At 33.7% G+C, this 12,365-nt stretch overlaps 1 protein-coding gene across 1 annotated transcript; it reads left to right on the top strand.

Moving 5' to 3' along the window:
• The first annotated feature begins 3,372 nt into the window (after positions 1-3,372).
• Positions 3,373-11,747, top strand: LOC107767970 (uncharacterized). The gene is made up of 3 exons (XM_016587073.2): positions 3,373-3,584; positions 6,717-6,906; positions 7,388-11,747. The coding sequence occupies exons 2-3, from the start codon at positions 6,807-6,809 to the stop codon at positions 11,467-11,469; spliced, it is 4,182 nt and encodes a 1,393-aa protein (XP_016442559.1). The 5' UTR covers positions 3,373-3,584; positions 6,717-6,806; the 3' UTR covers positions 11,470-11,747.
• Positions 11,748-12,365: the final 618 nt, after the last annotated feature.

Genomic DNA, 12,365 nt, shown 5'->3' on the forward strand with positions numbered 1-12,365 from the left:
TTTTTTTTATACATTTTCTTAACTGAAAAAATAATTTCTCGCGACTTTATCATTTTCCCAAACAGTCAATCTTGCAAATTTTATCCTATGGGAAAATACAAGAAAATCTTTTGTACTTGATCTTTACAAGTTTTTGTTATTTCATGTTTATTTTTGGGTTTATATAGCACCTTCCACAGGCCATATATTGACTATGAAGATCTCAGATGTGGAGAAAATCTAAGAGGAAAGAAATTAAAGATCTTATACACAAGTCGAATTAGGAACATAAACAAATGTAGAGAGCTTAGGGTGTGTTTAGTACGAAGGAAAACATTTTCCGCATAATGTTTTCCAATTTTTTCATGTTTGGTTGGATTAAATATTTTGGAAAATATTTTCCTTATGAACTCATTTTACGAAAATGTTTTCCTTATCAAGAGAAGGGAAAACATTTTCCAAAACTCTTTCTCAACCTTCTCCACCCTCACTCACCCACCTAACCCCACCCCTCTCTCCAAAAAGTTTTTTTTTTTTTTTCAAATTTCAATTTTTTTTTCTGTCACCACCCACCCTACACCCCCCGCAAACTTTTTTTTTTTTTTTGTATTTTCAAATTTCTGGTTTTTCGTTTTTCTGCACCACCCACCCCACTCCCCCCACCCCGCACAAATTTTTTTTTTTTTGTAATTTTCAAATTTCTGTTTAACGTTTCAAAATTGTAGGACATAGGTGTGTTTGGTACGAAGTAAAATATTTTTTAATTTTTTCATGTTTTGTTGGTTTAAATGTTTTAGAAAATATTTTTCTTATGAACTCATTTTTCTCCAATTGAAGGAAAATGTTTTCTTCCACAGAAAAAAAATTAGTTTTTTATATATTTTCAGTTTTAGTTTTTTCATCTTTCGGTTTACAGGTTCGAAATTTTACAAGTTCCAAAGTTATGAGTTCGGAGGTTTATGTGTTTGGAAGTTTACGGGTTTAGAAATTATAAAGTTTACGGGTTCGAAATTTCGCGGTTTCGAAAGTTTAGCGATTCGTAAGTTTATGAAATTTGTGGGTTAGGAAGGTTGTTGGTTCGAAAGTGTATCTAAATTATTTATGAATACTCTTGAGAAGTTATTTTCCTTAATTTGCGTACCGAACACCGAAAAATGAATAAGATTACTACTTGTTTTCCAAGAAAATATTTTCTTGAAAAATATTTTCCGTTATACCAAACACATCCTAGATCTTAACATTTATAAGAGAGGGAAAATCTGTTTGGTTCGTATAGATTACCGAAGATTCATATAATTAATCCTAACTTGTACTTATGAATTAGGATATTATGTGGATAACATAGTATAAAAGATAAATTAATGAATTATTGAAATATTTGGATCCAAATGAATTTTTTTCTCCCAAATGAAATTGAATTGTACTAAACTTTATATAGCTAATTCTAACTAACTTAAAAATTATGCCGTGGTGTGTGGATGTTTGCATTTTTTCAAACAAGAATAAAGATGGCATTTTCACTAAACAGTAATTAGGCATTTGTCAAAGTTATAGTTAAGACAATTGCATCAGTATAGAGACAACTTGGTTATCCTCGTTGGCCAGCCTAAACTTTTGAATTATATAATCATTTCCATATGTCATGATTGTCTCTTATGCATGTGCAGGTGTACTTAAACCAATTTATTTTGGCCAATAATATTCTATTTTGATTTCTACGTATTGGCGTCGGGGTTCACTATTTCTTTGTCTTTCCCTTTTTTTTTGGAAAAAACAAAGTTTAAAGAATTTGCAGTAGGATAGTCAGTCTTTCTAACTTTTAGTTTAAATTTACACATTGATTTCTTAATTTTTTGAAGTTTACCTAATTAAATATTTCATTAAAAGTACTACAAATTTTAACCTTTTAAAATTAAATATATTTAATAATTATTTGAGATCAAAGAAAAAAAGTTTAACTGCCCAAGTGGAAATATTTCTTATAAGTTAACTAGAACGAAGAAAATATTACTAGTATTTTTTAAGAACTATTTAGAGACTTAGAAAGGAACCAGTGTATTAAACCGAGGCTAATAGGATTTTTTAACTAATAAAATGATACATGAACTACATTCTACGTAGCAATATAATGTAGCGTGTATTTAACAATTTTATAGATTTGTTCATTTATTTATTTATTAGGCGGGAAGAAGGAACTGACTCGAGATTAGGAACAATTAAATCTCGCAACTATAAATCTTGAGTCAAAGGTCTATCAGAAACAACTCTACCTTCACAAAGTATGGTTAAAATATGCGCACATATTATCCTCCTCAAATCTCTTTTGTGAAACTATATTGGCTTTGTTGTTGTTGTAAATCTCTCAACTATAAAATATGATGGAGGGGTTTTACCATTCAACGACCAGTCGATCATCTTTCATAAATTCTAATGATTAAAACAAGTTAATAATATATTTGGGTTTGATTTATTTTCTACAAAGCAACTTAAAGCTGATTAAAATCATATTGCAGAGTCCACAAGTGAACATGATCCATGTCGTCAAGTATTTGAGGAATTACACTTAAATCTGGAATACTGTTTTTAGTGTATTCATTTTTTTTAGCAAACCGGGACTAAAGAAATGGATTTTGAGTATTGAGGTGGATTCTGCGTTAAACTTGGATGTTGAACTTAGAAACCATTTAATAATTTACTAATTAAATGATAGAAGGATGGATTGGTAATCTATAAATGGTAAATAACTTGATTCAATTTGATTAAAAGTTTAACGATCATTAACGTTTCACGGTCATGTAAAAATTCTTAACACTATCAATATAAAATAATAACATAATGCTTCAATCTCAAGCAAGTTAGAATCGACTATAAATAATCCTTGACTATTATGTAGTTTAAGAATATTATAAATTGACTAATTTTAAATTAGTTGTCAATCTACTGAAATCCGCATCATTTATACATATCAACATATATTATCTAAATCTAAAAATGATAAGAATAGAGTTAACATTATCAACATATATTATCTAAATCTAAAAATGATAAAGTAATATACTCCTCATGAAATTACATTTATAACTTAAAATATGTGTAATAAAACCAAAGCAAATACATATATAGTAAGTACAGAAAAAAACTGTTAATAGGCAGAGTGACCTGTTCAAGCCGAATAAGCCCACCAGTCCACCACTTAAAATAATTTAAAAGAAAATCAAGCGATAAAAACAAAAATAATGGTGTTCTCGTAATATAACAAAAATCAAAAGGTAATTTAGATTCAATAAAACTCCAAAAATTCCATCTTCTTAAATTTGAAGTTAGAAATGCTGTACCAGTCGCTTTTAGCCTTTTAAGGGCTCCATATAACAGACAAATCCACTTTTTCCCCTCAACTTTTTCCTCCTTTCAAAACTGACCCGCTTTCTCTGTCTCATTTTCCGTATTTCATTTTTATCATTACAGTCTGTACTATAAAGTCCTCCGCTCTATTCTCATTTTCTCTCTCTATTTTTTTCACTCCTCAAATTTGAAAAACTGCTTTTTGATTTCATCATTCTTTCTCTTCTTCTTTTTTCAGTTTTGCTTCGAGCCGGAGTTTTCAGGTAATTTTATTTCTTTTTGTTAGTGTTTTGATCGTTAATCTGCTTAATTTTTATTGTTCTTCATGTGGAGATTATAAGAGCTTCAATTTTTTATATAAATATTCATTTTTGGTGATTTTTTTGATGTTTTTTGTAGCTTGATTGTTAATCTACTGAAATTTAATTTCTCTTTATATAGAGATTGTGATTGTATTAATCTGTTTCGGATTAATTTTGATGAGATTATGAAGTTAATGTTTGATCAGTTTGTTGATTAAGCTTTGACTTGATGAAATTGTTGATTTAAAAGCTTCTCGAAGCTTCGGTTTCAATGTTTTTTTTTGCTCGAACCGATGAGTTTTTAGTTTCTTCTAAATTTTGCTCTGCTTTGTGATTGAATTTTCAACTGTATGATTATGAATCTTCTCACTGTTTTCTGCCAAATATTTTTGATGAACTTTCTCTCTGTTCTTCTGTTAATTCTGTGATTAACTTTTTTTTCCTGTGTTTTGTTGATCTATCTGATGATTATGAGTTCAACAGATCGAAAATTGTTCTGAACGATTTGTTTCTTCATTCATATGAACTGAATTCAGATTAATTAGATGTAGATAAGCAAGGAAAGTTCCAAATTAGTTCAGAAAATTAAAAAGCAATTTCTTCAATTTTAGCTTTTGGAATCAATAAGGTTCTGATTTTTTGTATTCAGTGGAGAACTGAACAGACTAATCACTACACTTAGCTTTACTCTTTTTTTTTTCTTTTTCTTTTCTGGAATGTTGTTACTAATAGTTATTAGTGACATTTAAAAAGAAATAGTGAGATTTAGCTGGTTACTTGGGAATAAAAAGGAAAAGAAAAAAGAGAAACAAAAAATACTTGGAACGTAAAGAAGAACATGTCACGTCTGTTATAATCTAGCTGGCATTTTCAGTTTTCAAAGTTGTGCTGACCTTTGAATTACCTGGACCCCTGTCACAAACGGCCAAAAAATAAATCTGTCATTGCCCAACTAAAAAAATGGATCTGTCATTGCTCAACTTTCTCTCCTCTCGCTTGCAAAAATTACGATAGTACCAATTTAATAAAAAAATTACATGACATATACTTTTACATAAATTGTTATTATTAAATTATTAGTTAATTAATACTTATTTTTATCTTAATTTAATATATATTTTGATGTAAATACCGAATCGGATAAGTTTCATCAGTTATCCATCCTATTTCACATGACCCTAGTATTATTTGAGGCATAAAATTATTTTGTTGTAAAATCTTTCAAATATGTTTTGATTTTAACAAATATGATTTAGAATACTTCCTAGCCTTTTAAGTTTGTACATTTTATTTTAAAATTGAAGTTTCATTTCAGAACTAAAAAATGTAAATGCTTTGACTTATTCCAAAATACATTTGTTTTGAAGGAAGGAAAATTTGCCGTTTCCCTCCATTTTTACCTAAATGATTGACAAAAAGAGTTTGGTTAGCTGAGGATAGGTATTTTTTTTCTGTAGGTCCTATCGTCAGAAAGACACATGTTTGGCATTAGAAATTAAGTTTTTCCCTTTTTACCCTTAGACATTTCAATATTTTGCGTCAGCCAAAATCTATAAAAATAGGGAGTAATTAATAACACATGCGCACTTGTAAAGCATTTCAGAAAATTGGAAAATCTTTTAAAGTACATTCTGAATATTATGTGTGAGTCTAGATTTCTTTAATGTTTTATTTTACTCCACATTACTCTAGAGTCCAATTAGAATAATCCATCCAGTTCGAAAAGTATGTAGATCTGGACTCTGGAGTACATTGTTCAATACATTAATATTTTGTATGAATTTATGCACTGATCTTTTACTATTTTTTAAAATTAAAGTCATATGATAAAAGTAGTATGAAAAGTACTATGAAATCATAATTTTATTCCCGTATGCTTAATAAAAAATGTTCAATGTGCTCTCCACTTTCTAGATATATCGCTGTTAATGTATAGATGTTGGAGTAAACAATACTCCCTCCGATTTATAATAAGTGACTTTTTAGCCTTAGCATACTTCTTAAGAAAATTAAAAATCCTAGAGAAAAAAGAATGTAGTATTTATTAAATTGCTCTTAATTAATTGTTATCTTGACACATTGGGATATGTAAATAAGAGCAAATTTTGAAAAAATAAAATTAATTTCTTCATAATTATATAAAAGAACACTTATTTTAAACCAAAATAAAAAGGCGAACAGGTCGGTATCTTAATAATTCCAACAGCTCAGGCTGTCCCAGTATATTCATTTTGCTTTTGACCTCTCATACTGCCATATATAAGAAGCAAAGGGCCTTTTTGGCTAATGACTAACCACAAGGATATTGAGCTGATGATCCCAATTCTCATCCACATATTACGAGATGTTGGGTATTTATTGCCTATAAGTCCTAGTTATTGCTCTTTGTTAGTGAAGAGGCTGCTTAAAGTAGAGTAGCATATATTCTAGGACATCAAATTAATGCACTAGGCATTTAATACAAGAAAAAGAAGTACTTAAATAAGAACCAAGTAGAAGAATGAAAGCAGGACGTGGTAGAAATGATATTGAGTGTGCAGAATTTGGACACGTGACATGCCTTAAAATAAAACAACTATACATTTGCTGAAAAAACGAGATGATAAACATATGAACAATGCTATAGTATTTTATTCGTTTAACTTTCAGATTCATAGGACTGATTATCTTAGATTTTGGAATCTTGCAAAAGAGGCAGAGAGATCTTTTCTCTTTATCTCATTTGTGTTTGATTTGCTTTTTGCTCTTTTCGGCATGTTGATTAAAGTACTTGGTATTGGAAAAAAAGTACTTAATTGGTATTGATATTGAAGAATCTTTTATCAACATCCTTCTGTAAAGAGAAATCCAAATAGGCTAAAACTCGTTTAATAGTATAATTACCATCTTTTTTGCCTCTTTTCCCAATCGGTACCGCTTTCTCGTTTCATTTGTCATGTCTTTCTCATCTTTGGAACAATGTTAAGTATCTAGTCATTTTCTTTGTTTTTTCTCGCCATTTAGTATTGGAAGATAATCTCGCTATTCATGCATTGCTTGGTTGATTGATATTAAAGTTACTGTCTCAAATCCTGACACGTCAATTTTTTTCAGTGTTGAAATTTACACTAATTGAGATGGATACAGCCCTCTATTGCTGAAAAGAGAGAAAAAAAACTGACTAGTAACTATAAACTTGAAGAGATGACAAAGACAAAGCACCACTTCAGGGAAAGAATTAAATCCTTTTTTGGAAGTCATGTTGATCAAGAGAAAGATGAGGAGCTGAAAGGAACAAAAGCAGGTACATGCATTTATGGCATTAATGCTGCTGAATCTAACTTCCAAACTCTTTGTCAGTACACAGGTTTTACCAACTGCAACTTTAAGTTCAAAGTAATAGAACTTCAGTCGCTATAGTGAATATGTTCAGTGAATGTTCCTTCTTGGGAAAATGACACTGTACAGCCGCTCTCAAAATAATAGCCGGAAAAATATATATTTTTTTGTATATATATACATTCAGTACGTTATATACAAAATTATACACTTTTTTCGGCTACAAAATATAAATAGTTTCTGGCGCGGGTTAAAAATGATAATACCCCAATGTTCTTTGCATTATTTTACATAACTTCCATAGGCACCAATTCCCAGTCCCCACCCCTTCTGAAAAGAAAAAGAAAACAAAGAAGAAAAAGAACAGATTAAAATGGTTTATAAAATTCTTGGCGCCCAAGTGGAATCTTCAAGCAAAGTTAATATTTGGTCCTTTCATATTGCAGAAATTGAAGGCAAAATTCAGAGGATCTTGGCTCATCTTAAAGGAGAAGATGGCAGAGATCAGAAAGAACCACTGGTGGAGCTAGTTGAAGATTTTCAAAATCATTACCAATCACTGTATGCTCGTTACGATCATCTCACTGGAAAACTGAGGGAAAATGCACATGGAAAACATGAGAAAGATAGTTCTTCCTCCAGCTCAGACTCAGATTCAGATTACAGTACTAGGAAAAAAGGCAAGAAAAATGGTAAAATGGAATTCGCAGATGTAACAGATGGCGTCAAGGAAGAACTGGCAAGCGCAAATCTAGAAATAGTTGAATTGAAGGCTCAGTTAATGGCTGCGAAAGAAGAAAAGGAGGCCTTGCACTTGGAGCACCAGAGCGCTTTGAGCAAATTACAAGCAGCAGAAACAACAATCAGCAGTTTGAATAGTGAAGGTGAAAGGTTGAAGGAGGAAAATCTAAAGCTTCTTTTTGATAATGCGGAACTCAAAGAGAATTTGGAGAAATCTGCAAAATTAGAAGCTGGATTAATGCAGAAGCTGGACGAGATAATTAGAGAAAGAGAAAGCTTACTCTCGAAGAAAGAAGCCATGGGAAACAGCATATCAGAAGGCAATAGTACTATCGAAGAATTAAGAACCACTGTGGGGCAGTTGACGGAAGAGAAAGAAACCTTACAGGTAGAATTATACGCCCTAAAAACCGAACTTCCCTCAGTGAAGGAACAACTAGATTCTGCTGAAAAAGAAATAGCTCAGCTAAGTCAAATGCAAAAGGCCACAGAGGAAGACAATTCTTCACTATCCTCAAGGATTTTACAGCTCACGGAGGAGATAGGACAAGCTCAACAAAAGATCCAAGACCTTGTGACTGAATCTGACCAGCTAAAGGGGATGCTAGATGAGAAAGAAAATGAGCTCTCTACTTATAAGGAGATACACGAGGCTCACAAAAATGAATCATCAACTCGATTAAGAGGCATGGAGGTGGAGATTGATTCGTTGCAGTCTCAGAGATCAGAAATAGAGAAACAGAAGGAAGATGAGCTCTCCGTATTGCTGAAGAAACTTGAGGAAAAGGAGGAGGAATTCGCATCCCAGATGGAAGCTCTGACAACAAAGATAAACGATATGCAACTTGAAATTGAATCCTTACATGAACTGAAAGGCAAGCTGGAGGAGCAAATGGAGCAACAAAGAAACAAGACGTCAGCTGAACTTGAGGACTTAACAAACAAGGTGAATGAAAAGGACCAAGAATTGAAGTCCCTTTGTAGCCAGAAACTTGAATTGGAAGCAGAATTGGAGAAGAAAGCACAAGAAAATGCAGAATTCTCAAGTGAGATAGAGAGTCTCAAGCAGGATATGGCAAACAAATCTGCAGATTCACTGAAAATTCTGGAAGAGAAAGAAAGTTCTCTTTCACAACTGAAGGACCTAGAAGTGGAGCTAAAATCACTTCAAAATCTGAAATGTGAGTTGGAAGAGCAGCTGACAAGCAAAGATGAGCTGGTTGCTCAGATGAAAAGCGACAAGGAGATGATGCAAGATAAAATTTCTGAAATTGAGAGGGCATTAACCGAGAGAGAAAGTGAACTAGCAATTCTGAAGAAGAAATCTGAAGATGGAGAAACTGAATCATCCGCTCAGATTGCTGCCTTAACTTTGCAGGTGAGCAATCTGCAGGAGCAGTTGGAGAATTTGCAAATTCACAAGTCCGAAATAGAGTCTCAACTTGAGGCAAAAACTGGAGAAACATCAGAATACCTCATCCAGTTGGAAAATTTGAAGGGGGAATTAGCAGTGAAGGCATCAGATAGCCAGAGAATGCTGGAAGAGAAGGAAGGCCTAGTGGTACAGGTCAGGGAGGAAAACGGAAGTCTCCTAAGCAAAATATCAGAACTGGAGAATGCATTAGTTGAGAAAGTGGACAAGCATGGAACCTTGCAAAAGAAGCTAGAGGATGTGCAGAATGAAGCTTCTACTCAGACTGTTACCTTGACAGAAGAAGTTAATGAGTTAAGGCAGCAGATAGAATTACTGCAGACTGAGAAAAGCCAGCTGGAGTTGATAACTGAAAGAGGTAAACAAGAATCCACTGTAAGTTTGGCACAAGCAGAGAATCAGAACACAGAATTATCACAAAAGATTGTGGATCTGGAAATAAAGCTGAAAGAACAGGAGGAAGCATTTGGGAAGTTGGTAGAAGAGAAGGACGGTCTTGTGGTACAGGTCAATGATCTCCAGGCTGAAGTGAAGTCTCTTTGTGAACAGAAGAGTACATTGGAAGAAAACATAAGCAGTGCAAACAATGAGAACAATCTGCTGACAGAAGAAAAGGGAAGTTTCCTGAGCAAACTATCTGAACTGGAGAATACATTAGTAGAGAAAGTTGATGAGCATGGAGCCTTGCAACAGAAGCTGGAGGATGTGCAAAATGAAGCTTCTACTCAGATTCTTGCCTTGACAGAAGAAGTTAATGAGTTAAGGCAGCAGATAGAATTACTGCACACTGAGAAAAGCCAGCTGGAGTTGGTAACTGAAAGAGGTAAACAAGAATCCACTGAAAGTTTGGCACAAGCAGAGAACCAGAACATAGAATTATCACAAAAGATTGTGGATCTGGAAACAAAGCTGAAAGAGCAGGAAGAAGCGCACAGGCAGTTGGTGGAAGAGAAGGATGGACTAGTGGTACAGGTCAATGATCTCCAGGCTGAAGTGAAGTCTCTTTCTGAACAAAAGAGTACATTGGAAGAAAACATAAGCAGTAGAAACGATGAGAAAAATCTGCTGACGGAAGAAAAGGGAAGTTTCCTCCTTAAAATATCTGAACTGGAGAATGCATTAGCCGAGAAAGTGGAGGAGCATCAAGCATTGCAAAAGATACTAGAAGATATGCAAAATGATACTTCTGCACAAATTGTTGTCTTGACAGAAGAAGCGAACAAGTCAAGGCAGCAGATAGAATTACTGCAAACTGAGAAAGACCAGCTGGAATTGCTAATTGAAAGAGGTAAACAAGAGTCCACTCAAACTTTGGCACAAGCAGAGAATCAGCACACCGAATTATCACAAAAGATAGTGGATCGGGAAATGAAGCTGAAAGAGCATGAGGAAGCGTTTGGAAAGCTGGGCGAGGAGCAAAAACAGCTTGAAGGTTTGCTGCAGGAGTACAAGGAAAATCTTAAACTTGCAGAAAGGAAGATTGAAGAGATAACAGAAGAATACCAAAAGAATCTTGAAAGTAAAGATCAGAAAATAGACGAACTGGATGACAAGATTGAAGATCTGAAGAGGGATCTAGAAATGAAAGGAGATGAAATGAGCACACTATTGGAGAATGTCCGGAACGCTGAGGTTAAGCTACGATTAACCAACCAGAAGCTTCGGGTGACTGAGCAGTTGCTGACTGAGAAAGAAGAGGACCACAGGAAGAAAGAAGAGAAGTTAATGCAACATCAAAGGCTACTGGAAGAGAGGATTGCAACATTATCAGGAGTTGTTGCTGCTTACAAGGAAACTCAAGTGAAAATAATAGCAGACGTTTCAGATAAGGTGAATGACACTCTGAATGAAATGGACACATTCAATATGAAGTATGAGGAAGACACTGGTCACTTGGAGTCCCGCATTTATGAAATATTGAATGAGCTTAAGGTTGCTTTGAACTGGATAAAAGAAGCAGGTGAAGAAAAGAAGCAGCTGAAGAAGGAAATCGATACTCTAGTGCAGCAACTGAAAGACGAGAAAGAATGTACATCAGTGTTAAGAGAGAAGGTTGAAGAATTAGCAAAAGCAGAGCAAAGCGAGGTGAATCAAAGGGGGAGTTTGACAGAAACTGTTCACCAACTTGAAGAAAAGATAGCTACACTGCAGAAACTGACAGCAGATAAGGATGAAAAGATGGTAGAGTATGAAAAGAAGATGAATGACAAAGATAAGGGAATCTTAGACTTGAGTGAGGAAAAAAGGGAGGCGATACGACAGTTGTGTATATGGATTGATTACCACCAGAGTCGATATGATGGTCTTATAGAGATGATCTCAAAGACTAGGGGAAGAAGGCAAGTAACTGCTTGAAATTCCTTCTCAAATGGTACATCATTTTTGTTATGCTTTCCTGGTTACATTAGTTTTGTTCTTTTGGTTTTTGGAGTGATTGGTCGTTTCTTTCAGAAGGTAAATGATACTATTTCTGGTCGTTAGTTTTTGGATGCTGTCGTCTGTAAGCATCTTAGTTTCTTTAATATGCCCTTTTTAGGCTGTATAGGCAAGTAATGCTACCATTTTTTCAGTTGAACTTCATTCATTGAATATATCAATTAGCATAATCGTAATCTTGTGAGTATTCATTGGAATAGATCTTTCCCTTTCTAGACTTCATTCATTGGATATATCAATTAGCTGAAGCAATATTGTGAGTATTACATACACATTCCTAAGATTGTCTTTGGGGATGTAGCTTTACCTTTTTATAATCTTTTCCTTCGGGAGTACTTTTGCAGTTTCTACCTAAAATTGATACTGGATTCCTTGCCATGAAGATTTGATGGATACTTTATCTAAGCTAATTTCAGAAGCAAGGCGGAATCAATTATTTTCTAGAAAATTGAGATCGATGTTTCTAGTTCCTTTTTAGTCATCAACCACAATGCCCAGTCAAGGCGGATGTTGCATTCCCGCAGCGGCTGAGGTGCATCTGTTGCGTAAGCTTGATCTATACATATAGTTGAATTCTTTACGAAATACTATATATTTATACTCAAGCATTGTCACAAAAGAATAGAGAGTGAAATATACAAAGTCTGCACCCAATGGCTTAAATCCACGGTCCACCAGCATCACTCATTATCCAATATGCTAAATTGCTAATGACAGAAATAATGGGTATATTTGATTCGCCATAGGTTTCATGTAATAAAATAATCTCTCACATGCAAATCAACAATGAATTTCAACTTCTTGTAGAAAACTGC

This window comes from Nicotiana tabacum, chromosome 23 (genome assembly GCF_000715075.1).
Source record: "Nicotiana tabacum cultivar K326 chromosome 23, ASM71507v2, whole genome shotgun sequence".
Taxonomy (NCBI): Eukaryota; Viridiplantae; Streptophyta; class Magnoliopsida; order Solanales; family Solanaceae; genus Nicotiana; species Nicotiana tabacum.